The 27157-nt window shown below is 46.5% G+C and overlaps 3 protein-coding genes across 6 annotated transcripts in view; 1 reads left to right on the top strand and 2 right to left on the bottom strand.

The window, feature by feature from the left end:
- RELA (RELA proto-oncogene, NF-kB subunit) overlaps positions 1-9275 on the bottom strand; it is a 28922-nt gene extending 19647 nt beyond the window's left edge. Inside the window, exon 1 of the mRNA XM_048515395.1 lies at positions 9052-9275. Coding sequence (XP_048371352.1) covers positions 9052-9106 — 55 coding nt within the window. The 5' untranslated portion in view covers positions 9107-9275. The remainder of the gene's footprint in view (positions 1-9051) is intronic.
- A 786-nt stretch (positions 9276-10061) lies between these two features.
- Positions 10062-21626, top strand: KAT5 (lysine acetyltransferase 5). Of its 4 annotated transcripts, XM_048515369.1 has the most exons (15): positions 10063-10226; positions 10323-10389; positions 12221-12289; positions 13082-13218; positions 13549-13728; positions 15097-15177; positions 15813-15887; positions 15996-16244; positions 17706-17795; positions 18287-18427; positions 19420-19513; positions 20172-20331; positions 20507-20588; positions 20747-20877; positions 21175-21626. In XM_048515369.1, coding segments are annotated over exons 1-15 (1677 nt in total). In that variant the 5' UTR covers positions 10063-10106; the 3' UTR covers positions 21176-21626. The 4 variants fall into 4 exon arrangements, with proteins under 4 accessions (XP_048371311.1, XP_048371326.1, XP_048371333.1 ...); XM_048515361.1 differs by having other exon boundaries at positions 10066-10226; positions 20747-21626; XM_048515354.1 differs by having other exon boundaries at positions 10062-10226; positions 15813-16244; positions 20747-21626.
- A 146-nt stretch (positions 21627-21772) lies between these two features.
- Positions 21773-26804, bottom strand: RNASEH2C (ribonuclease H2 subunit C). Its single transcript, XM_048515384.1, has 4 exons — positions 26539-26804; positions 24537-24649; positions 24324-24443; positions 21773-22210 (listed from the first exon to the last, which is right to left on the bottom strand). Exons 1-4 carry the CDS (start codon positions 26702-26704, stop codon positions 22181-22183), a joined length of 429 nt encoding a protein of 142 aa, XP_048371341.1. The 5' UTR covers positions 26705-26804; the 3' UTR covers positions 21773-22180.
- Positions 26805-27157: the final 353 nt, after the last annotated feature.

Here is a 27157-nt window from a genome sequence, read left to right as displayed (position 1 = left end):
CCAGCTTCATTTAAAAAAGAAAGCAGAACAGGTTTCTAACCATCATGGCTGCAAAGACAAGCTTGAAAGCAGATAAGCCATGCCCACTGAGGCCACCTGGAAGGGTGGCTAGAAAATTTCCAGTGACAGAGACTGGGGATGTCAAAACTCGACTTATTTCCCCAGCGCTGCTACTGGAGAAGCAGTAAAACTAAAATAAACTACAAACATGCAGAAAAGTTTAAAATTTTTGGAAGGAAATTCATGCAGAAATTCAGAAAATTTTATAAATCAAATTTGCAATGGATACTAAGACAATGTTATTAGGTATACTGCTGAAAAATATACCAAAATTTTCAGAAGAACCTTTTCAATATTTGATAATGGCAGACAGAACAATACTTGCCCAAAAGGTAAGGTAGAAGAATGTCCAAACCAGGAGAACCAGGAAAATAAACTAATGGAATATGCAACAGTGGTAAAATTAATAAATTTTATGAATAAGCGACCAATTAAAGTCATTCAAGATAAGTGGAAAGTGTATTATCTACGTTATTTCTCTCCCCCACAAAAAGAATGATAGCAGATGAAGGATATTGTTGAAATGATGGGTATAAATTTTCATTAACCTTGATGATCGCTTTATTATACATTAGACTAAATGGGGGTTAAAAGAGAAATAGACAAATGATCCATTATTAATTATGTTGTAAAAATGAGAATAATATCTCATCATAATCTTTATCTGCTGAGAAAAAATTTAGAAAGTTAGAAGCAAGTTGTTAATAAATTTTAAAATATATTTTGGATTATTAGAATTCATATTAAGTACAGTCATTAGTAACTGTGTTTTGATTGGTACATAATATAATAGACGTAACATGGTTTTGTTTCTCAGTCTCTAGATCTAATTGTAACTATAATTTGATTTTGGTTTCTTTTTTGTTTTATTCATTTTCATTTATAAAAATTCTGTCAAGAATTATGTCAGTCAGTATCAGAGGATCAGGCACATTTTTGCAGACATCCATGGTTTAGCCAGGTTTAGGGTGGGTTTTTATGTAAAAATGTGGATGCTCCTTGAACAGAATTTTACTTTCATATACAATTGTGGAACTCTTTCTGCTGATATCTGGCAGGTGATAAAGAGTGTGAGGGGTTTTTTTTTCACCCAGGGTATCTTCACTCAGTTATAAATATGAGGCGATATTGTGCTGGTACTTTAAAAAGAAGTGGTTACTGTACAAACAAAAATTGCTTCCTACAGAAGAACATGCAGCAGCTAGAAAAGGTCGGCTTTTGAACTGAGAAATCAAAGTTCAGATTTCCTGCTCTGGTGTAATACTCACCAAGTGGTTTATGAGGAGCCCAGTTCACTCACATAAGAGGACAAAGTGGGAGAATGCCATGGTGGTAGAACAATGTTGCCAACTTATTGGTGAGGCATGGAGTTTCCCCAGGATATAATGGATCTCCAGAGTACAAATAACTCTTCCGCTATAGAAAATGGCAGCTTCGAAGGATGCGCTCTATAGTACCACATCTCGGGCCCCATCCCCAAATCTGTAATAATTTTCCAAGCTGGAATTGGCAACTCTATGGTAGAACAGCCTTATTGTCTCAAACAGAAGGTGAAGAGTCACATTACAAAATGCTTCCCCACATAGATAACTTTCTGAAACAGAACACCAGCAGCCCAAGTAAAGTGTGCGTGGATAGGAAGATAAACGTTCTCCCTGCTGTGGTAGCTTTCTACTTGCATGGAGTTTTTCCATACAAATGAATACTGAAAATCCATATGATGAAGAAGATGAAGAGGAGGAGGAAGAATAATAATTTGGATTTGTACCCCACCTTTCTCTCCTGTAAGGAGACTCAAGGTGGCTTACAAACTCCTTTCCCTTCCTCTCCCCACAACAGACACCTTGTGAGGTAGGTGGGGCTGAGAAAGTTCTTAAGAGAACTGTGACTAGCCAAGGTTGCCCTGCTGGAATGTTGGAGTGAGAAAACACATCTGGTTCACCAGATAAGCCTCCACCACTCAGGTGGAGGAGTGAGGAATCAAACCCAGTTCTCCAGATTAGAATCCAGCTGCTCTTAACCACGACACCACGCATGCCATTGGTCTATCAAACTTAGTATTATCCACTCAGACTAGCAGCAGCTCTTTAGCAGAACCTTTAACATCCGCTGGCCCTTTTCAACTAGAGATGCTGGAACCTGAAAATCTTCTGCATACAGAAGCTCTCCCATTGAGCCATAGCTCCACCGCTAAATTGGAAACACCCCCCACCCCTTAAATGGAATCCTCTGCCCACAATAAGCAGCATATCCACTCCGCCATCTCAGTGTCATCCATCATTCCCACACCATCGTCCTGCAGTAGCAAGTCAGGGTTTATCACCTGTTGTTACTCTGTTCCTCAGAGAAATGCCAGAATAGAAATCTCGTAAGAGAAGGAATCACACACAACTACCACCAATCTCTTGCCTAGCCCACAGCCTACAAGCCGTGAGAGAGGAGTTTCCACCAAGAGTTCCGGAGACTCAACAACAAAACTGAAAAGAGGAAGTTTGTAAGAGATGCACAATGTCAGGGGGGATTGTATCTAGTTGATTAAGATGCATTCCTAGCTCAAAGTAATAGCTACACAATATATGTAACCAGCCTGCTACATGTTATCACTGCCGTCCTGGGACATTCTTTCCTTGATCTTTGCTTTATGGCTTCGCATGCTGAGTAGATAACTAGGCTTTCCCCTAACACTTTGTCTCATGGGAAAAGGGACTGTTTCTGTTGTCCTGTGGGGGCAGGATGTCAGGTGGCTTTATCTCTGTCAATCACTGACCTTGGGGCGTCTTAGCTCCAAATTAACTCTTTTTCACATTCCTTGGGAAAATGGGAGGGGGGATTAACATTGGAATAAAACAGGTAGCAAAAGCCAGGTTCCCCAGAACTGACTTTGTCCAGCTGGGTGCTCCAATGCCTATCAATAAACTCTGCTGATCAACAATATTTATTGCTTCATTTATTGAAGCAATAAATTTATAAATGAATTTATAAATGAAGCATTTATAAATGAAGTAATTCATTTATTGCTTCAGGGTCCAAAATCAAGTTCCAAATGCTGAAAAATACAAGAGGGGCAGCTTTTGTTCCCCAAATTTATTTGTAGTTGGGTGGCTGGGTAACTCTAGAGCAGGGGTCGGCAACCTTTACCACCCAAAGAGCCATTTGGACCCGTTTTCCAAGGCCCTGAAGATCTACTGAGCCGGAGGGGGCTCCGCATGGAACCACCTCCGGTTCGGCCCCTCTCCTCACCTTTCCTTCCAACGCTGCTCTGGAGGGACACGCCCACGCTACCCTCCAACCTCCAGGCCATGCAGAGCTGCAGTATAAGGCTGAAAGAGCCGCATGCGGCTCCGGAGCCACGGGTTGCAGACCCCTGCTCTAGAGCCTCATCTTCCCAGAAAAGAGAGTTGATAAAGTCAGAAATTGAGTACAACCTGCCCTCCCGATTCTTAGTCAGGGATGCAAATGATACAGACCCCAAAAGCTATGGGATAGTTAAGCAGTATGTAAAGGAAGAAAAATGTCCATGCTTAATTGCCTTGTTAAAAAGGTGCTGATATTCAGGCCTTCCGGTAGTTCTATCCCTAACCCCAGACACAGAAGACAGTTCCTTCGCACTCTCTCCATGCTCAGAGATAATGTTGAATCAAAAATCACATTAGAGCCCAAGTTTGGGGCTACATTCTGAATGACAAGTCAGTTACCCTTGCTTTGCTTTTGAGCTATGGGTAATGTTTTTATGTTATGTTTTCATGTTTGGATTTCATTTATTGGCTTGGCTGGTTTAATTGGTATAATTTATTTTTACTGTCTTGACTTTTATTTGATGGTTTTCATTGCCGAAAGCAAATAAACAAAAGCAAGGTCCTGTGGAGAGACTGCCTACTCACAGAATTCTCTAAAGCGCACCAACAAACTTAGGGCGCGAAGCCAAGGTTGCCTTACCTTTAGTTTGGAACAGAAGAGCTCCACCAGAGACAAGGAAAGAAGGTTCTCAAGTCAAAGTCAATTTCAAATATTCAAAACTGCCCTATCTCAGCCCATCCAACACAGCGTCGCCTATGCGACACTGCAGAGTGAAGCACATCTTTCCTTCATTGGCCCTCAGAGATCCTATAACCAGAGAGGATGCAGAGTAAATCTGAATCCCTATGCCCATAAAACAAGTGCTGGACCACTGACTGAGCTATGAATTACACTTTTCCAAAGAAAAACAATCTGGACCAAAGCAACTTCAAAAGAGGCGGTATCCACCAAGTTTAAATCATGTGGACCCAAATTAGAGTTTCAAGATTTTTTACAACGGTATCCCCAACTAGCAAGACACCTAGCGACCAACTTTGAAGTCTTGAAACAATCCCCACCCCTACCCCAACCAACAAACACTCCATCTTTATGCACACAATGACCACACTCACACAGAGAATAGATTTAGGAGAAGGGGAAGGAAGAGGCTGCGCTTTCTTGTTTAGGGATGGAAATGCACCCCATATGCACTCAGAAATCACAAATCGCAGAGCCAGGGTTTGGTAGCCAGTCCCTGTTTGTTGGTGAAACTGGCCCCTCCCCTCTTCCAAGTCTTCAGATACATACACATTCTCACTTCAGGGCAGTCTTTGGAAAGGCTTGGAATCAAGCCAGAGGACTTGGCAGAGGATTAAGGCCTTTCTCAGAGAATTCCGGGAAGGGGAGGAGCAAAATTCCCTTGCTGTCCATTACCCCAGTCACCCAACAACTATATTTACAGGACCTCAAAGCAAGCATTCGGTGGCTGCCTTCTGGCTTTAGTCAAACTCCATGACTCTGCCTTTAAGATGTACAGACAGAGCTAGTCACCGATTCAAGTGATGCTACAGATTTGTAATCAAGAAAATGAGCGCAACGCACACATTCCCTCCAGCCTCGGTAGCCGTTCTGGAGCAAAGCCAACTTTATTTTGGAACTGTTCCTCTCTCACCACTCCATGTCTCTGGGACACAGAGAGGCTGGAAAATCAAACACTTCCTGTTGGATGCTATTTTGGTTTCCCGAACAAGTATGCTTCATTATTGTGAGATAGAACATATCCCAAGGGATTCCATAGAGCATTCTTGCAAAGCGAGCAGAAACGGCTTTCATGATGTCAGATGTAATCCTTGTGGTTTTGTGAAACAGTGGCCAAAGAAGAGGGAGACTCTGAGAATATGCAAAGACCCTTCTCCCCACTGTGACTAAAGCCTGGTCATTGTCCCTCCTTGGCAGGGCTCCCCCCTTCAGAGACAGGGCTTGGTACCCCTCCTGAAAGACCCAGTACCACCAGTCAAGGTCTGTAGAGTAAGGTTAGATGAGACATGTGATCTCTACAGGGCAGTAGCTCTTCTAGGAGGAAAGTGGCTCTCCTGCATCCTTCATAAATATGTGTTATTTCTTCAGTCATCCAGAGCTGACAAAGGACTCTAGACAGCTCGTACCACCAAAACCTTCGAGGTGCTACTGGACTCAAATCTTGCTCTTCTGCTGCTGACCAACACACCTATGCTCTGAAACCTTCCCCGGCCAACTGGGGTTCAAAGCTGCTTGATCTCTCCTTTCTCTTCCCTTTCATTGCCTTGCCTCCACATCAGAATTTAAACTTTAAGCTCCTTGGAGCAGAGACCAGTTCCTTTTTGAATGACATGACTGCGTGAAGGGCCACTCGCTCAAATGGTGCTCCATTTACGGCGACAAATGCATCTCCACCAAACCACATCAAGGAACGATATATGTCAGAACAGCAAAAACTAGCAGCTGCCTCTGCTCAAAACGGAGCGACAAACATGCAGCCAACTTGAATGCTCATCAGCACGGAAAGACCATTCCCTTTCCACAGAAAAGCTCGGGATACCGGGAGAGGTTTTGCGGTTTGGGAACCACAACAATAAAGGCCGCGGCCCTTTCCCCCTTTTTTGGCATTCCCTTCCAACCTGACAGGACACTGAGCAGCCCTTTAAAAAGAATAAAGGTTCAACAATTCAGAAACTAGCCCAAATCAGGTATGTTTGTATCATCTTAGTCACTTATTCTAGTGATACATAGAAGTAACAGGTGCTGATGTTCCGGCCTCCAAAATCATATAGCAACACTTGACAGGGACTAGAGTTGTGGGCTGTACTACTGGAGACTGTGGGTATGGGGCAGAAGACATCTTTTTGGATACGGTTCGTTTAAAACCTCTCTAGACACAGAAAACCAACAAGCTGGTTACACTAAAGTGTATCTAGCTTGTTGGTTTTCTGTGTCTAGAGAGGTTTTAAATGAACCATATTCAAAAAGATGTCTTGTGGCCCATTATTGGGAAGAGAGTTAAACACTATAAGCAGTGATATTTTTCGGCTCATGTGGGGAAACATGTTCTTAAACACTTTCAGTCTGAAGTTGCACAGGCTTGAATTCGGCCTTTCCCAAACAGCCCCCTCATTCTGTGACATGCAGATTGGCTCTTCCACAGCTACCTCTCTAGTTTCTAAGATTTCAGTCTTTCTCACAGGGTATCTCTGCATCCATAGAGGCTAGAAACCTTTTTTTTATCTAACCTTTTTTTCAAAAGTAGCTAAAATCAAGATTCTCAGCAGACTGAATTCTCCACACTGTTCCATATTGCATCAAATCATGAAGTACACCAAACAGTACCCTGTATTGGCCTCAGAAGCTGGGACAATTATTAAAGCTGGTGAACTGCTGGATTTACACACTCTTCATTTACTCCCTGCTAAGAGACAGGCCACGGCTGTGACAAGCTTCTCTACCTTTCCGAACGTAACCTTTCCAACTACGGTAGTACGTATTAATCCTGCCCTTCTTTCAAGCAGCTCAAGAAGCACACACAATGCCTCTCTTACCACAACCACCCTGCAAGGTAGGTTAGGCCAAGAGAAAGTGACTGGCAACACATCACCCAGCACGTTTCATGGCAAATTTAACTTGACCAGTCTGAATCTCTAATTCCTATATCTTAGCAGTTCTTGTCATAGACATAAGCATGTGTATCCAACTGAAAATGTTGAGCCACCAGCAGACAGAAGTAAAACATACACACACATGGAGTGTGTGAGCCAAGTGTTGGAGCAGAAATGCCTGCCCACGAAAGCAGGTTTTGATAGCGATACATTCTAGTATCGCTGCCTATTGTGATTTGATGCATTCATTTCTGAAATCACAATTATTATTTTCCAAATGCACTGAGGATATAGACATCTGCTACACAGACTATCTGAAATGTAGTACATGTTAACAACTGCAGTCTAATTTAAGGTAATAACCAGAATCTCAAAGATATATACCAAAGACTATTGATAGCCACCTATAACAACTGCTTGCCTCCACATTGGGACATTTACAAAAGCCATTTGGGATCATCAGCATCCACATGTAAATATTAACAGCTATACATTTTGAATTCCAGTGACAGTCACACACATTTCCTGCAAATAAATTGTTTATCAGCACTATCCTGAAACCTACTTTCCTGTTTGAATCTGTCAATAGATACAGCGCAAATGAAAGGAAAGTTCTTCACAGTATTTAAATACAGAATTTGTTCCACCTACACAGTTGTTATGTGGCTTTGGGTTGCTCCACTGTATATATCAGTGGTTCTCAACCTTCCTAATGCTGCGACCCTTTAATACAGTTCCTCATGTTGTGGTGACTCCCAACCCTAACATTTATCCATTTTAAAGGTGGAGAACACTGATGCAGAGTGTCTTAGGCGACCCCTGTGAAAGGGTCGTTCAACCCCCAAAAGGGTCCCGACCCACAGGTTGAGAACCACTGGTATATATGAATATTCCAATACAGAAAATGTTTGAAAGAGCGTATGTGCTAACAAGATCTGAAAATTAAAACTCCATAATGTAACAAATGTATGTAACATGCACAGTTTAAGATGTAACACCACAGATAACTGAAAGAACCACAGCGCTGATTCACTGACAGATGAACATACACTACCACCCAAAATAAAAGAACTTCCACATTCAGAGGCAGTCAGTCTGCTCTAGAGACTAGAACAGGGGTAGGGAACCTGCGGCTCTCCAGATGTTCAGGAACTACAATTCCCATCAGCCTCTGTCAGCATGGCCAATTGGCCATGCTGGTAGGGGCTGATGGGAATTGTAGTTCCTGAACATCTGGAGAGCCGCAGGTTCTCTACCCCTGGACTAGAACAATCAGCAAAGAATAGCAATCTCCATGACACTTCATGCAAACCTCCCTGTTAATGGTGCAAATGGCCAGTCTTGGAAAGCCTGCAGCAAGTCTTTTGTGCTGTATTTAAAGGCCAACTCTCCCTCCCGCAAGCCAACCAACAGCATTAAACTCTAGCTGGGAGCCAGATCTGGTATCTTTCCTTCCCTCCTGTATGCAAGTTTAGAGGCATCCACTCAATGATGAGAGGGAAGCACTCTGCACATGCTCCAGAACACTGCCTTCTTTATTATTATTTCCACAGCACGTACCAAAGGCAGTTGTTGCAGCCGTACTACAGGACACATTAAACTTCAAGGACGGGGAAAGGCGCGAAGCTGAAATGTAAATTGGGAGGAAGTTTACATTGTCAGCACATTTTCCAAGGATTGGAAGAAACAAACTTTTTTAAGGTGGGTTAATAAAAAAAGACCGCGGTCGAGACCACCCCTCTGTAATCACTTCCTCCCAACTCTGATCGATCTCTGCCAATTACACTACATACTTCACCGCCATCCCCAACCACCACCTCCAGCCCTCTTCTACCCCAAAGAATCTGAACAGCGTACTTCAGTACCAAAACCGGCCGCCGACTATCCCGCCCCAAACATTGAGACGCGCCGTCTATTCCTCCCCACGCGAGACAAGGCTTTTCCGTGCATGACGGGGGGGGGGGGATCCTTTCCCGAGCAGAGGGAAGAAACCCCACTGGACGACAGCAAAGAGGAAGAAAGGCGGGCTGTCACGGACCGGCACCAAAGCTAAGAGGGGGAGGGAGGGAAGGAGGCCCGGGCTCACCTTCCATGGTCGGAGAGGAGTAGGAGGACGGGATCGGGTCCAGGTCGTCCCCCATCACAGGAAGGAGGAAGTTCCGAAGGGAGGGGGGAGACGGTGCGAGGATCGGGGCCCGGTTGGGGGACCCTTGGCCCCGCCCCCTTCCGGCAACAGGAGCGGTCGATCAGAGGCGCGCCCGGCCCGTGGTGAAACTCTCGGTGCGCGGTAGGACTGCCTGGGCAGAGAAAACACCCCGCCCCACGTGACCCAACGCCCCGCCTCTCTTCTCCCCGCCCCTTTATGCAAATCTCCCCCAGTTCGGGAAAGTGCGGAAGACGTCACGGGAAGAACCCCGAGGGGTACGTGCGAGTTGCGAATTGTAGGAACGCCCACCTGAGCTGCTGGAGGGCTTGGGTGTAAATGTTATTTCCTTCATTTATATTCTGCCTCCCCCCCCAAAAAAGGGGCTTAAAGCAGCTGATCACGTTTTCCATTTCATCCATACAACATTCCTGTGAGGTAGATTGAGCTGAGAGCGTGTGCGTGACCCAAAGTCACCCGGCAATTTCCCATAACAGAGTGAGCATTACAAAATTAAAAGAAAAAAGCACCCCCCACCCCACCCCACCCCACCGTCTGTGTCTGGAACTGCTGCTAATAAATAAAGGCATAAAAATAAGGCCAAGGCCAATGATGCAAAATAAGTAAATATATATATTTTATTACTCAAATTCAAATTTCCTATGCCAAGAGGCTTCTTCAGGGGAATCCATTAGCCTTGCAATGGCTTTTCAAAGAAGAGTATAAGTCAGTAGTCCTTGTTTCCTGTGACGGGGACTGCTGCTAATAAAGGAAATATAGCAATATCTATGATACAGGTTGGCCCTGATTAATCAATCACAAACCGATAAAGCATATCAATAAACGACAACAAACTGGGCCAACATCCGGGTAATTCGAGATGGGCGCGTCACGTGACAGTGAGCGCAGACGCCTAATGACGTTCACGTCGGGTTGGCTCCCCATCACATGACAGACTTTTGGCTGTCGCCGTCGAAAAATGACGCTTCCCTTTTTGAATGGTGTTATTTCCTCTTAAATTGACACCGGAAGTGGCTCTCATTGTCATGGAAGAGATTCACGTAGACGCCGGAAGAGAAGGCCTCAACCAACGGCGAGGGTCCAAGATGGCGGAGGTGGTGAGTGGGGAGCCGCGAAAGGGGTGGGGGTCGGGGGCTGCCCCTCCATCGCTATCTCCGCCGCCGCCACCAAGCTTTCCTCTGTCTCCCTTGCAGGAGGAAGTAACTGAAGGTTGCCGTCTCCCTGTGCTGCGCCGTAACCAAGACAATGAGGACGAGTGGCGTGAGTGGGGTGGGGCCAAGGCCGGAGATTGGGCGGGGTCAAGTGTGGAGGGGAGGGACTGTTGTGTCTCTAGCCGGGTTTCCTTTATATTCTGTCACTATCTGTACTCAGATCATCTCAATAGTCCTTACAACAGTTAGATAAACTAGATCAGCTTTGCCATTTCCCAGTTATAGACGAGAAGCTAAGATGCAGAGTGATAGGGATAAGGTGCTATCATGAATGAATTTGCAGAAGTTAAATTTGATGGGGAATTTACTGGACCAAGCCTCCAACTTATGACCACCGCTCTGCCCATCTTGTTTATCGTCCTGTTTTACAGAGCAGCTAATCGGTTGGCAAAGTGTTTCTTTGTTGTTACCTGTGGTATGAAGAGGTTTACTGCCTTAAACTGTGGAGATTTCTGTTTGTATTCACAACCACTGGAACGGTTCTCCATCCTATTAAAGCCGTCCATAGTTGTGGTCATTACTACTGTGAATTAATTGCACAGTTAATTGCTGAGAGAAAAGTACTTCCTTTTGTCTGTTCTGAATCTATTGCCCATCAATTTCATTTCATGCCTCAGAGTTCTAGTATTATGAAAGAGTGAAAAAGTTTCTTTTCCAATTTTTGTATCCTATGCAAAATTTCAGAGTCCTCTATCATGTCCTGCCATCTTTTTTTTCCTGAACTAGAGAGCCCAAAACTTCTTAGCCTTTCATCATAGGAAAGTTGTTCCAACAACTTAATCATTTGCATTGTCCTCTTGGTATAGTGGTTAAGAGTGGTAGACTTTATTCTACAGAACCAGGTTTTATTCCCCACTCCACATGAGTGGAAGACTCTAATGTGGTGTACCAGATTTGTTTCCCCACTCCCACGTATGAATCCTGCTTGATGACCTTGAACTAGTCACAGTTCTCTCAGAATTCTCTCAGCTCCACCAACCTTACAGGGTAGGGTATCTGTTACAAAGGGAGGAAGGGAAGAGGTTTGTAAGCCACTTTGGACTCCTTACAGTTAAGAAAAGTGGGGTATAAATCCAAACTCTTTCTTCTAAGGCAGTGGTTCCCAAGTGTTTGGGAGTACACGACAAAATTACGTAATGGGTTTGCTAATATGGGGTACAATTTTAGGGAGATGAGTTGCCAAGAGGTATGCAAGTGGAAAAAAGTTGGGAACCACTGTTCTAATAGGTTTTGTTTCTAAAGTATTGGATTAAATATTTATAGCCCACTTTTTCCCCATCAGGTTTGTCCAAAGCTGTTTCCAAGGAACTTTGACTAGGATTTGTGTGTGTGTGTGTGGGGGGGAATTCATGGGCTTCTTGAGATGGGTCTGTGTTGAGAGAAGACAGAAATGTGAGTCAGTGTGTGTATTTGTGTTGGAGCAGAGTTCCAAAGCTACCACTAATGAGCGTGTTACTTCTGGGAGGAGGGCCAGTTTCAATACAAATCACAGCTGTGGCCTATTTTGAGCATTTGTAACATCCTTTCTAGTCCAAACAGATACAATATAGTGAGGCGTTAAAATCATCTGCCACTCATCTTTTGAGTCTATGCCTAGCAAGCTGGCTTTTAATATTCCCAAGAGCCACATGGCTGAGCAGGACTTTTAACCTGTCTCAACCCCTACCCTCGCCGTCCTATCTGAGTCCACTAAATGTGATTTGCTATGGTGACCACAACAGCCCTTCCTATTCTGAGATTCTCAACAGAATGCTTCCCCAATAATTGTAAGATTTTCCTTTTTTTCCTTTTGTAAACAAGAGCTCTTCCCTCCTCCATCTCTGCCAATATTGTTCCCTCTTTCAGCTTCCTCCAACATATTTTTTCCCTCTCTTCTACAGCACTGGCTGAAATCCTTAGCGTCAAGGACATCAGTGGACGGAAACTTTTCTACGTTCACTACATTGATTGTGAGTAGACAGCTGGGACAGTGTAAAAGGAATAGAGTTGCAGAAAGCTGTTCTAGAATAGGCTGTAGTGAAAGTGAAGATTTAAGCAGTTACACTTTTTTGAGTCCATTGAAGTAACTGAAGTTAGAATGATGTAACTGCTTAGGATGGCCGTGTTTATCAGGATGAAGTGTTGTGTCATTGAGAGCAGTGTAAGTGCTGTATGGTGAAATGGTCCAGCCAGATCCCCAGAGGCTGCAGCTTACGATGGTAACTGGTATCCTTGTCACAAGCATCCCTCTCATCTCTTAGCAGGATGAGATCGATGATCCAGGAGGTCCATGCTGAGGAGGGGTACAAGTGCTCAACTGTGTTGACCCTGCTTTGGAAGCACTCCAAGCATCCCTGAACTATTTCAGTGTTTAGCAAATCACAGACGAGCTGCAGCCCATTTCCTGGGGTGATAACTGAGATACTCCCTGACTTTATGCTATATTTTGGAGGCACTCAGAATACTTCTGAAGCTCAAAGCCTTACCTACCAAGGATAGCTGCTCATTTTTTTGTAGCTACTAAGGCCAACAAAAAATTGTAGATGCCTCTCTAGGGTCCTTGCTTTCTTGTGTCTCTGTGTGTTTTATAAGGAAATATGGTAACGGTACCAAAATACATGCTACTGTTGTTAACAGTGGGGTAAGAGACTCAGTTGGGAAGATTTGGTGTAATGTGGGTTATTAATAATCAAGGTTATGAAAGATTTTCGGACGTTAGCATATGCTTCAAGAAAAAGATACACCTTGTCTCAACTACACAGTTAACAAACGTCTGGATGAATGGGTAACCCATGATCGGCTGGACCTGAAGAAGATCCAGTTCCCCAAAAAGGAGGCCAAGACCCCCACCAAGAATGGGCTGCCAGGATCCCGACCCAGCTCTCCAGAACGTGACATGGTATGATGAGTTATGGGCTCAGCGGGGAGGGAGGGATGCTTTGAAAGGATGGGCGGGTGGGTTGTGGGTACAAACCTGGGGAAGAGAGTGCTCAAGCCCTACCCCTAACTCCCTGGCCATTTTTGGACCAAGGATAGAGACTTCCATGCTGTAAGAATGGGGCCTTCAGAAAAATTGGTGATTTTCTTCTGGTCTTGGCCCTTGTGCTGTCTATCTCTCTTGCTGCCTTGCCTGCAGCATGTGGGGACGGTGACCCCTGCACATTCACCCAGAGTGGCAGTGTTGCCCCTTTCCCATGTGTTGGTAACGCCCATCTTCCTCCCTACTCAGAGGAAGACCTTGGATCTGTCTCTGCAACCAGCCACAACTCCATCCAGCGGTAAAACCCTGCCCATCCCGGTGCAGATAACCCTCCGTTTTAACCTACCTAAAGAGAGGGAGGCCGTCCCCGGCTCGCCCGACCAACCCCTCTCCTCCAGCTCCTGCGTCCAACCAAACCATCGTTCAACGGTACGAACCGGCGCTCGGCCGCCCCGGCTCGCTCCTTTTGTGTCTTTGTCTACCCGGCACGTTCTCAACAGGCCGCACCAGCTGGGCGGGGTCGGGCTAGGTCTGGGCTGGCAAGGGAGGCCTCCAGGGAGAGCCCAGGGGCATCATAGCCTTCACCCTGAGGGCATTCTGTTTCCTCTCATGTCAAGTCACAGCAGCACAGAACCTTTTAAACCCCTTGTGGAATGCACTATGCAGAGTTCCACAGGTTCTCTTATTTAAAGCACACCCTGGTTTCATACAAATGTTGCTCAAACTGAGCTATGGATGCAGCCTGAAATCCAAAGTCTGTAAAGACCTTGGATAATTTCTTTTTTGCTGCTTTTTTTGGATGTTGTACATTATTTCACTCAGTTTGAAGTCAGTTTAGCTGCCATGGCTTCCCACAAGGAATCCTTAGGAATTGTGGTTTTATGGTATGCAAAGAATTCTTTATTGTAATTCTTTTTATAAAACTGCAGGCCTCAGGATTCCTTGCCCTATAGCCTAGAGCCCTAGACCAGGGGTAGGGAACCTGCGGCTCTCCAGATGTTCAGGAACTACAATTCCCATCAGCCTCTGTCAGCATGGCCAATTGGCCATACTGGTAGGGGCTGATGGGAATTGTAGTTCCTGAACATCTGGAGAGCCGCAGGTTCCCTACCCCTGCCCTAGACCATTAAGCAAATTTGAAACTGATTGGCACTTGTAACCTTGACATGCCATGGAGTTTTACAGCAGGTTGGCCAATAACCTTTGCCTAAAGGGACTGATTCTTGGCTTTGGGCAATGTGGGGTTGGAGCGAGGGCATTGAGCTCCGTCGTGAGCAGCCCTAGCTTCCTTTGTCTGGATTCCATCTTTCTACACAAATAAATATTCCCATGCCCTGCACTGTGAAGAGCCACTATATCATTGTTTAAACAGTCCCCAGCATCAGAAAAGAGAAAGTCACATAAAAAATGAAAGACACCTTTCTTTGCAAAAAAGTTAGTTTTTCAGAGTGGGACCAAAATGCAGCCCCAATTTCCTTTCAAGGTGCTTAGCAAGAGGTTGCTGTATAAATGGAGCCTCAGTTTCCAAGAGAGGATTGTATATATCTGTCCCTTTGTGTGACACTGCTTGTTCCCAGTCTCCCTTACTTTGGTGGTTGGTGGGAGTGGGGTTCCAGCATGTCCAAACCCAGCAGGGACCATTCCTTGCCAATAGTTGACATTGTCTTCACCTCTTGCATATATTGGAAATGGGGGTGGGATGGGGTGGGGTGGGGTGGGAGAAGATAGAGGAGGAGGGTACATTTGGGAGGGGGAGGGGCAGCGCAAAAGAACGTGTTTTACTTTGATTTCTTCCAGAAGCGGAAGGTGGAGGTGGTTTCCCCGGCAACCCCCATCCCTGCTCCGACAGAAACTACACAAGCTTCCGTGTTTCCCCAGGTAAGCTTCCAGACGTGCTCCACAGAAGCCAGTGTTTGGCTGTATACTTGAGCCTGGGTAAGAAATTATGTCCTTGGGTCGGGGCCTGGCAAATGCATGGAGGAATGACTGGAACTGTGGCACGAGACCATAGACATAGTGTAATGTTCATTAGAGCAAGTATAGGCAAAATCCTTTTGTATGGGATCATGTCAGTGTGGGCAAAGGTGACATAGACTGCAACGACATGCTCATTTCTTGACATGGGCTTTGTTTACGCTCAGGGTCTTCCTGACAGTTTTGTTTGGGGCAAGAGAGAGTTTCTCGGGTCAGATTGATTAGACTGTAGAGTGAGGACGTGCTTTCTTCTGTGTCTGGCATCTTCACTTGCTTGTGTGAGTTATCGGGAGCTAGTTGCTCACTTAATATCTTTCTAGGGCTGACCTGCACTCACGTTTGTAGTGCATTTGGACATGAATATCTGGATGTAGTGGGCCATCTCCCTTGGCACAAAGCAAGCATTGCGTCGTCTTAGAGATCCCTTCTAACTTAAATTCTGTATGAGCAGGGGAAAAGCAGTGGGAAAGCTTCCAGCTGACACCTCTCTGAAGTGGGTTTTCTGCATCTGATGCCTTCCTTGGTCCTCTGTTTCCCAGAATGGGTCTGCCCGGCGAGCAGTGGCTGCCCAGCCGGGCAGGAAGAGGAAGTCCAATTGCCTCGGCACAGACGAGGTGAGTGCTGGGGCTTGCGACTCCGCCCACCTGCTTTGCCGGGTGTCCCGGGCTGGAAGAAAGCAGCTCTTTTCCAGTTGTGAAGAATATTTCCCCACTTGTGAGCAGGACTCACAGGACAGCTCGGACGGCATTCCCTCAGCCCCACGCATGACAGGCAGCTTGGTATCGGATCGCAGCCACGACGACATCATCACACGCATGAAAAACATTGAGTGCATTGAACTCGGTCGACACCGTTTGAAGCCCTGGTACTTCTCGCCATACCCCCAAGAACTCACCACTCTCCCTGTCCTTTACCTCTGCGAGTTCTGCCTTAAGTATGTCAAGAGTCTCAAATGTCTTCAAAGGCACCTGGTATGTATAGCTTTCTGTATCCTCCAGCACATGGGTGGGAGAGAGGAGGAAGGAAGGAAATGTATGGAACATTTATTTCTTGTTAGGGTACATCTTCACATTTGCTAATGTTGTAGGCAGGTCCTCAGGAACCAACAGACAGTCCGGACACAGTGATTCAGCGAGTGCAGTTATTTAATGAGTACACAAGGGTGGGGACAGAGACCTGCAGACTGAAACACAATGTTGCTGCCACAAGATAACTCAGCTGCAACCTCTCTTTTATAGCCAGTCTCCCATTCCCTAGTGCAATAACCTCTTGCAGCTGGGTCATGCAAGCCTCCTCTGTAAGGGATCTCTAACAGCATCCAAGTCCAAGTTGCTCAGCCTCTGCATGGCTTGCTTACTCCTGCAAATCTCCTCACTCTTAGCTGTAACCTAGCACACAATCTTCTCATGCGTTGCTCCTGGGGCTCTGGAGACAGTGGAGGTGACGGGGCTGGCAGGGGCCCTTCTGGCTCATTGTGAAGAGGCTGAAGAGTCTCAGAGCTAGACCCTGGCTGGGGAATCTCAGAGCTTGGACCTGGCTGTGGATCCCTGGCGGAGCCTCTAGATTTGGTCCTGCAGGGGCTAATGACTGGTCAGGCTCTGCATTTACAGGGAGTGCCTGGGGATCTGGAACCAAAGCTGTCCCTTCCTCTCCATCTGAGGCTCATTCCGCACATGCAGAATAATGCACTTTCAAACTGCTTTCAGTGCGCTTTAAAGCTGTGCGGAATAGCAAAATCCACTTGCAAACAGTTGTGAAAGTGGTTTGAAAATGCATTATTTTGCGTGTGCGGAAGGGGCCTGAGTCTTCCTCCCAGCGATCCCCCACTAGACCAGGCTGAGCCATAACAGCTAACCAACTGGTCTGTCATGGTTCCCCCTCCAGGTTGACTGAGAATGTTTGTCTTTCTCAGAATTACTGAGCATTCTCCCTAAGATATTGTGTGAACAGTTATCCTGAAATAACACCGATTTGGGATGGCTACACCTGGGTCTACTTAAAGGTGTTTCGTTGCACAGCCCGATCTTGTAAATGGAGAGAATGGCAGCCCCCTTTCAAGCTGGGTTTGGGATCCCAGCTGTGTCCTAGGCTCTTTGGGTGACAGTGTTCGCAGCCTGCTGCTTTTGCCTCTTTGTTCCTTCGATTTCTGTGGCCAAGTAAGAGAATTTTACCCCCTGGAGCTGGTTCACAAGGGGCCAGGAGGCCCATCTGGACTGCAGTTTGCTGTAGTCAGAGAGTAGGCCCAATACAAAAGCAAGTGAGCCCGGGGAGTCTCTCCAGCCAATTGAACTAGCAGGAGAATTTTGTATTGCTTTCCAATATGGCAAGTTGCCCCTCCCAATTGGGCCAAGAAATAAGATGCCAATTTTGGAAGATTACTTGGCAGGAGGTCCCTCTCAGGACGACTCAGCTTCCAGTTCTCTTGTTTGCAGACAAAATGTGACCTGAGGCATCCGCCTGGGAATGAAATCTATCGCAAGGGCACCATCTCCTTCTTTGAGATCGATGGGCGGAAGAACAAGGTGAGCATGACAAAGGCAGGAGGGGGGGGGGGGGAGCTGAGAGGTGGAGACTTTGGGATTCTAGGAACCTGATTCCGTGGTGGGGGGGAAAAGACTTGATGGCGGCTAATGGCAGAAGTAATTCTTGTTTCCAGACAGGCAAAGGGTTGACAACACCTGGATCTTGCAAGCAGCCTAACATCCAATATGACACTGGTGATCACCCAGCCCCTTCTCATACTCTTAGCTCCCTGTTGACATGGAGCTTGTTCTGCTTTCCAGGCAACTGGCATTCAGACTCCAGATCCATTAGTCAGAACGAGGGAAAAATACAAAAGAACTCCTATGAGCCTGCCTTAGATTCCTAAGCACTGTAGAAAGAGAAAGGGTCTCATTTTGAAACTGCCTGAGATTAGCCCAGCTTCTTGTCGCCAGGAATGGATCCTGAGTGTTCCTTCCACAGGGGTGGTCCCTTTTTTTTCATGACTCCTCCCCCTCTCCCCTTCTTGCAGAGCTATTCTCAGAATCTCTGCCTGCTTGCAAAATGCTTCCTGGACCACAAGACCCTCTACTATGACACGGATCCCTTTCTCTTCTACGTCATGACAGAGTATGACAGCAAGGGCTTCCACATCGTCGGCTATTTCTCCAAGGTGACCTTCAAGGGCCGTGTCGGAACCATGGGAGCCTGCTGCCATGTGACCTTAAGAACGTCTGGTCTTCCCAGTTTCCCTGTTCCTTCTCTTCGGGGAAAAGCTGGAATAAACATATTGATGTAGCATTAACAACATGGAAGAAGGAGGCAGGAAATGTGCTGGGGAGGCTGTTGCAGAAATGTTCATTAGTCATGGGGCATGACTTGGCACCCTAGATCCCGTTCTGCCTAGCTTAGTCCATATTTGGCTTTACAGATATCTCACCAGGCTTTGCCATTTTTTCCTCAAGTTGTTTCTTGTAGCTGATAACAGCTACCAACTTGGGAAGCTGGACACCTGGTTTGATAAATTCTGCATCAGATTTGAGTGTTCAGATGCCTTGTGTGGACTCTTTCCAGGTAACTGGCATTCAGACTTCAGATCCATAGAGGATTCCACACCCATCCCAGTCTTGGGGCATTTCTGCTTGGTGTATATTGAGAAATCCATGGTGTAGTGGTTAAGAGCAGGTGCACTCTAATCTGGAGAACCAGGTTTGAGTCCCATCTCTGCCACTTGAGCTGTGGAGGCTTATCTGGAGAACTAGATTAGCTTGTGCACTCCAATACATGCCAGCTGGGTGACCTTGGGCGAGTCACAGTTCTTCGAAGCTCTCAGCCCCACCCACCTCACAGGGTGTTTGTTGTGAGGGGGGAAGGGCAAGGAGATTGTAAGCCCCTTTGAGTCTCCTACAGGGGAGAAAGGGGGATATAAATCCAAACTCTTCTTCCTTACAGGAGAGAAAGGGGGGATATACATCCAAACTCCAACTCCCCTTCTTTCCTAGCCGTAATCAAACATGAACTGCCACTTCTGAACAAAGAGAGATGGGTTGTTTGTAACTGATTGTGGCATGGTCAGGATTGTGTTAATGGTCAGGTGTCCTGGGGAGAGTCCAGAACAACTCTAGTCAGTGAAAAAGTAACATACTGCTTATTTCACCACTATAGGAGAAGGAATCCACAGAAGATTACAATGTGGCTTGTATCCTGACTCTGCCCCCCTACCAGAGAAGAGGCTATGGCAAATTGCTGATTGAATTCAGTAAGTGGAACCTTTCCTTTAACGTTGTTTGGTAAGCTCTTGGAACAACCCCATCAATTTTCCTCTTTTCTATTTGGATTGCTTTTTGGTGGTTTTGGGCTTACGTTGGGTGACAGGTTTAGCATTTGCTCTCAGTCTAGCTTATACAAACAGATTTATTTCACATATTGCCGTGAGCAGTGCTGTTGTGGTATGTAAAATGCCATGCCCCTTAGACATGGATCCTTGATAGGGGACAGTAGCAACTGGACAGAACAAAAACCCTGGTTTGCTCTTTATGGGGAATTCTTGATTATGAGGCAAAGCTCTTTCTGTAAATTGCATCTATTCCATGGAATAAGTATATTCAATTTCATAAAGGTCTTCAGAAACACCCTTAAGCTGCAGTCTTACAGTTATTTTTTCCCAGAGAGTTTCCCCTACTTCTTCCAGGAATCATGCTCTTCTGTGATGCATTTTCACTTTTTCAGGACCACTCTGGCTGTTTCTCATTGGTGTCAAGCTGGATCTGGTAGAGGGCTTTTGGCCCTCATGTTAAATTTTCAAGGCTTGGGACATACAAATGGAACCATTCCCTCCATTAGATACGACCACTCTTCTCATTGAATTTCATAGTAATTCCACTCAAATCGAATCATTTTCCTCTCCCCCAACCAAGGCTATGAATTATCCAAGGTGGAAGGCAAGACAGGCACACCGGAAAAGCCCCTGTCAGACCTGGGGCTTCTGTCTTATCGCAGCTACTGGTCGCAGACCATTCTCGAAATCCTCATGAATCTTAAATCGGAGAACGGGGAGCGGCCACAAATCACTATCAAGTGAGTGCCCAGAAGGAAAGTACTCGGAAAGGGCTGTGGGAGGGAGGGATGGAAGCCCTATTTCTAAGGCCTGAACAGTTACCAGAAAATGCCATCGTGTCCTGTGTCCGTTCCCAATGCATGCTGGGATGGTAACATTGGTGTCTCAGTGTTCAACCCTTCTTCCTATTTCCAGCGAAATCAGTGAAATCACAAGCATTAAGAAGGAAGATGTCATCTCTACACTGCAATACCTCAACCTCATTAACTACTACAAGGTACCGGCCACTAGTGGTGGGGTTGGGGTCCATTGGTGTGGATGGAGTTCAGAGTCCCCTTCATGAGCCTGTTTTAGGGTCCTGCTTGGTGGGATGTTTCTCAGGAGAGCAGAAATCTAGTTCTTATCTCTCTTTTTTTTGGTGGACTCCCTTTCTAGGGGCAGTATATCTTGACGCTTTCAGAGGACATAGTGGACGGACACGAGCGTGCCATGTTGAAGCGGATCCTACGGATTGACTCCAAGTGTCTGCACTTCACCCCCAAAGACTGGAGCAAGAGGGGAAAGTGGTGAGAGTGGAATCTGACCGTTCAAAGTGAAGAGTGGCTGTTGGCAGACCCTCTCGCACCAGGACAATGAGGGCCGGGGCAGAATGCTCAGACACTCCTTCAAAGACATTTTTCTGCCAGACCTGAACCACAGGCAGAGCTGACCAGGCCTGCCTGGTCTGGCCTGCCCATTTGTATATAGGACTGTATATTTTCATCTTGTACAGAAATCCTGAAAGCACAGACCAGTATATCTTTCCTTTTCTCATTCCGCCCTTCCCAATGCCAAGTTACTGTGGAGGAGAATGGGAACCAAAGATTTTTCTTAATCGAAGCAAATTCAGTAGCTAGAATCCTTGTGGATCCTGCTTCAAGAGGGACAAGATTCTTAGCAGTGGACTACTTTCCCATAATGCTCTGCTGCTGTGGGGCTGTAGTGGAGTAGCTGCTGTCACCACTGTTCTCCAGACAGAATCATGCTACAGCTCCCAGGTAAAACTGTTCTGCTTTAGCCCAAGGCCTGGATGCTCTTGCCCATGAGCCCAAGGGCCAGAAGCAACTTGTTGTGGCAGCCTTCTGTGAGTAAGGCGAGGGAAGAGCCTTTACCTTCTGCTGCTCTAAAGGTGGAGTATCTATAGCAGTAGAACACCTCTTGGCTAAGGAAAAGGGTTCCTTTATCGTGTCAGCCCAACACCTCTGTGAAACAGAGGTGGAGAGCTAAAACCCCATCTGGCTCTTGTTCTCAAAATAAATTAATGAAGTGTTTCAAAGACTATGTGCATTTTCATCTGTGCGGTTGGTTCTTCTGTGATCATAATCACATATCTAATAATTACGAATCTTATGAAACCTTACCTGTAGTTGAGGTTTTATAAGGCGCAGGCCTTAGGAACTGGGACACAATGAAGGGAGAACATTAAACACAAGTCTTATGCTTTTAATACAAGGTACGTTTGTCGTAGCTGCCTTTGGGAAGTGTATGTTTGGAAACAGGAAGCCATTCTAACAATTGTAGTACAAACCAAACTGTTTTCTTAGTCAGAATCCCTCTTACCTCCAAAGCAGAAAAGCTTTAAAGCTACCAGGGTGACCGACAGAGGAAGAAAGCCAAATTCTGCATCACAGTTCAGCCAGCATGTATATAAAATTCCACAGTGTGGGTTGGAATAAGCAGGAAAAAAAGCATCTGGTCAAGTTGGACTGGTGACCGCTGAGCAGCTGTCTCATCCAGGTTCTGCGGGGTTCCTCTATCTCCAGCAATCGGACCCAAACCCAAAGTGCTGTATATCTCCTTCAGCATTATATTTGCAGCTGGCTGTCTACCTTATTCTTCATCAGGCACGGGAGCATGGATCTGGAAGGATACATTGACCGTATTTTACAGCCACATTCCTGTCTCTTGTATGCAAAAAGGCCCTTTCGTATCAGTTTCAAGATGCTAGTCCTCAATAAAATCTCTAGTTTCTCAGCTTAGCAGAAAGGAGGCATCCAGTCTAGGCAATGAACAGCCGAGCACAGTTGTCCCCAACTATGTGGCGCTTTGGAATTTTTAGAAAGATGAGAGGGTAGAGCAGTTGTTCTCAACCTTCCTAATGCCACGACCCTTTCATACAGTTCCTCATGTTGTGGTGACCCCCAACCCTAACGTTTATCCATTTTACAGAAGGAGAACACTGATGCATAGAGTCTTAGGTGACCCCTGTGAAAGGGTTGTTCGACCCCCCAAAGGGGTCCTGACCCCCAGGTTGAGAACTACTGGGGTAGAGCAACCAAAAGGTTACTGTGAGAGGTGGGGCCAGTCACAAAATATCGGGAAGTCCCAAGCCAAGAATCCTCATATGATGCCAAAAGTTGTTTCTGAAACACTTCCTTGCTCCAATGAGATGAGGGAAAATCAGGGCTGGCTTTCTGCTTTAGGGAAGAAAGGGCCTGGGACCATATCTGAAGGCACCTTGAGGATCACTGGCTTAGCATATAGCAGTGGGGTTAGCCCCTGAGCTATGCTGCAACCCTATGATCCCTACTTTTCCAAAACAGGTGTCTAGCGGTAGGCAGAGGGGTAAAGAAAATGCTGCTCTGTAATACAGCTTCAGCTATTTAACATGTTATTCAAAGGGTTAAAGCTATAATGAAGTTGAAAAAGCTAAAATAAAAAAGGAAGTACAGGAATATTTTAGGTAATCCCAAGTGATTGCAGTCACCAACTCAGTTGCTTGGCTAGGTGTAGGTTTTTAAATAAGAATATAACCAACACTGCCAATTCATTTATGTCATCCTTTGAATTGCATTTGAGTCTTCCTTTCTATCTTACCTCCCAGTTTATAAGGAACAAGGTAATCTTATGTATTTAGATACTGATGCTAAGAGGGCTCCTGCAAGGTGGCTTCTGATATTGTTCTCTCCGCACAACACTGATCCTGTGAGGTAGGTTGGCTGAGAGTGACTGGCCTAAGTTCATTTCTGTGATAGCAGGAGGATTTGCACCTGGGACTCCCACACCCTTGTCTAGCATTTTATTATTTATTTATTAGATTTAATATACCGCCCACCCCCGAAGGACTCTGGGCGGTGTACAATACATATTAAAACTTACCAAGATAAAACCAATTACAAATAGTATAAAACCAATATAAAATTAATATACAAATTATATAAGATCAGATGGTGAGAATAGCATTCTAATTCATGTCCCGGGGGTGGTCACTACATGACAGTGAGTGGCAGCTTCCCCCCTCCCCCCCAAAAAATATCACATTTGCTAGTCACGAAACAAGCCCCAAACTCTCCTGAGAAGAATTTGAGAAGGACAAACCCTCTCCCTTTTTCTCTCAATATGCACTTTATGCACCTACACTGCATATACATTGAATACCTGGGGCCGCTAGAATAGACTGTCTGCAAACGTGCCTTGGGCCAGGAGAGCTGGGTTCAAATTTCCACTCAATTGCAATGCTCACTGAGCAGCCTTTGGACATACTACTATCTGTCAAGGTTGTGGGCTGGAGGAAGGTTGAGTGGGGGCAGGTAAGAGATAAGCCAGGTTAGTCCAATCTCAGCAGATCTGCGAATCTGAGCAGGTTTGGCCCTGGTGAGTACTTGGATGGGAGACCAGCAAGGAAGTGAAGGGCTGCTACTTGGAGGCAGGCAATGGGAAACCACCTCTGAATGCAGGAGTATACTGCCCAGGGGAACACATGGGGTCAAATGTCACCAGGCTGTGGAAAATTGTTTCCCCCCCTCCCCCCCCCCGGTCCATATACTGACTTCAAGACTAGGTGCAAAAAAAGGTTGTTTGGTCATAGTGGGGGAGGGCGACAGCGGAAAACTCAGATTTTCTACCGGGCTACATTTTTTTCTAGATATGCCTCTGTCTGAATGTATCTTGCCTTGAAACCCCTAGAAGGCTGTTGTAAGATGGCTGTGTCTTGACAGCATTTTCTACCCACCAAAACAGTTAAAATACTTACACCTGCTGCAATTTTGGGCCAGCTGAAGGCCATGAGGATCTCATCACTCTCATTGGGTGCCTGTTCCAGGTTCCACACAGTCATTGACTCAAAGGTAGACTTTATCTGCACATTCCGGTCCTGAGAAGAAAGGGAGCGCTTATTAAGGATGAATGACAGCCCTCCACAAACCAATTCAGAATAAATTCCTCCCCCCCCCCCACTCAAACTCACCTTTGATGACAAGTAAGGAGCCACCCCTTCCTCTAGCACCAGTCCCACATACCCGTTAGGGACAAGGACCTGTTTCCCCTTTAGCATCCGGCCACGGAAAGATACTGTTGACTCTGCAGGGGAAAGAGACTCAAATTGTGTGTAAGGAGTGGTCACGTTGCAGCTGACCTATAGCGACTCCGGATGAGGTTTTCAAGGCAAGTGATTAAGAAGAGGTGGTTTGCCATCACCTGGCTCGGCAGTCTTCCTCTGAGGTCCCCCAAGTACCAACCCAGCTTAGCTTCTGACTGGCCTACACTGTACCATTCCACATTCACAGCAAAACTGCAGGAGCTGGAAAAAACACCAGCATTTCCTTTAATGTGTATCTCTTAATGTTTTGAAATGTATCTGCTGCACTCTTGGTCAAACTGACTTGAGGCAATTACAAATTACATAATAAAACAATGAATAATAAACAATTAGATTAATCACCATTTGTGGTTCGCGGTATTACTATAACTGCAGGGTTTTCCCATGCAAACAAAGGACTTGAAGCCGAACAGCTGAAGGGAGTTAAAGGCATTGGGGGCGGGGGGGGGGGGAGCCCTGGAATAATCAAGGACTCTACTGAGGCCGACTTGTGCATCAGTTAAGGTGAAATGGGTGTGCTGCAAGTAGATCTTTTTGCAAGCCTAGGCCACAAACACGTGGCATTAAAAGAAGGAAAAAGAGAAAGGAATTTGTGGGAAGAGAAACTGGCAGGGACATTATACCTGAGCGTGTGGAATGAAACCCTGACAATCAGAAAGTTCTTCCAATGTTTCGGTGGAATCTCTTTACCTGCACCTTGAATCCATTACTCCGTGTCCTAATTTGAGGTGTTGTTGCCTCAGAGACTAGGGCACAGAGTAATGGATTCAAGGTGCAGGAAAAGAGATTCTACCTAAACATTAGAAAGAACTTTCTATCAGAGCTGTTTGACTGCCTCAGAGAGTGGTGGAGTCTTCTTCTTTGGAGGTTTTTAAACAGATGCTGGATGAACATATGTCGGGAGTGCTTTGTTTGCGTGTTCATGAATGACAGGAGATTGGACTTGATGGCCCTTGTGGCCTCTTCCAACTCTATGATTCCATTATTCTAAACCAGTGTTGGTGAACCTTTTTGAGACCAAGTGCCCAAATTGCAATCCAAACCCCACTTATTTATCGCAAAGTGCCAACCCAGCAATTTAACCTGAATGCTGAGGTCTTAGTTTAGAAAAAACCGGTTGGCTCCCTCTTCCTCCGCCCCACCCGCTCGAGCAGGGGCCAGCCTGCTATAGTCTCCAGCAAGTCCCGCGCACACCGTTCTGTGTCTCTCTAGCATCTCTGCCTCCTCTGCGCCCCCCCCCCCTTGGGCAGCAACCACCTAGAGCACAGGCACCAGGCCCACCAGCCAAGTCCTTCCTGCTCACCGCGGTGCACGCAGGTTGTGCTCAGTGGCCCAGGCCAGTCTAGATGTGTGTGCGAGTGCCCACAGAGAGGGCTCCGAGTGCCACCTCTTGCACCCGTGCCATAGGTTCGCCATCACTGTTCTAAACAGTGCTAGAATAACACTATGCCAGATACTCAAGACCAACAAAAGAAAGCACTAATCCACTCAGTGGTTGGTTTGCAGAACTCTCTGCCACAAAGTGTACACCATGGGCTTAGGTGACTTTTTAAAAGGTTTGGCCAACAGCCAGAGAGAGATTCAGAAGCAGGGGGCAAGTGAGGATTGTTGCCAGGGGCCCTACTAGTTGGGTGTCTGTCTGGCCACTGTTGGAACCAGGATGCTGGACAGACCATGGGCCTGATCCAGCGCGGCTCCTCCTACACTCTTAAGCGGGTGCTCTGCAAATAGAAGAGGGCAGGCATCAAATGCGGAGCAGCCCCAGAAACCTCCGTGGGGCAGGGCAAAGCGGGGTGGTCCTCCATGCACCCTCCGGCTCCGCACGGAATGCTGTCCGCCTTCCCCGGTCTCCAAGCCGCCCCTCGCTCACCGGCTCCCGGCTCCTGCGGACCACGGATGGCCGGCGAGAAGTAGCGCTGGACCGGAGCGGCGCCGTCGTGCTGCACGGCGCAGGGCAGGAGATGCAGCCGGTCTTGTGACGCCGCCTGCAGTGAGGCTAACGCCAGCCGCACCGGAGACTCAGCCTCCCCGGCCATCAGCAGCTTCCCTTCCTGGCTTCCCGCGCAGCTCACGCCTCTCCCCGCCCCGTCCAGGCATCCACTCCGGGCTCCTGCCGACTTCCGGGATTGGAAAGAAGCCCCGCCCACCTGGGGCAGGAGGCGGAGCGAGCCTTTTCCTCCATAAGAAGCTCGACCGGTTGAATTGTTCCAAGTTTCCTAAAGGAGGAGGTCCGGCTGCTCCAGTCTTCGTGAAGAAGCAACGCCCACTCGAGAAGTGCCCAAAGCAGCAGAGCGCACTAGCTTGGAAGGCAGCAGGCTGCTCTTACTGCTGAGCATGCTTGCCCCATGTGCACTGTGAATGAAACGTACTTACTTCCGCCTAATTAATTGCTCGAAAGGCAAGAGATTTTATACTGAACGTAGCTCGCCTAGGATTCCAGCCCCGCCTTCCTCCTGTTCATTTAGGACTGATATGTTAAAAACATTTCT

The sequence above is a fragment of the Sphaerodactylus townsendi genome, linkage group LG01 (genome assembly GCF_021028975.2).
Source record: "Sphaerodactylus townsendi isolate TG3544 linkage group LG01, MPM_Stown_v2.3, whole genome shotgun sequence".
Classification (NCBI taxonomy): domain Eukaryota; kingdom Metazoa; phylum Chordata; class Lepidosauria; order Squamata; family Sphaerodactylidae; genus Sphaerodactylus; species Sphaerodactylus townsendi.
Note: the sequence above shows the minus strand (reverse complement) of the source record. Positions and strands in the feature narration are given on the sequence as shown.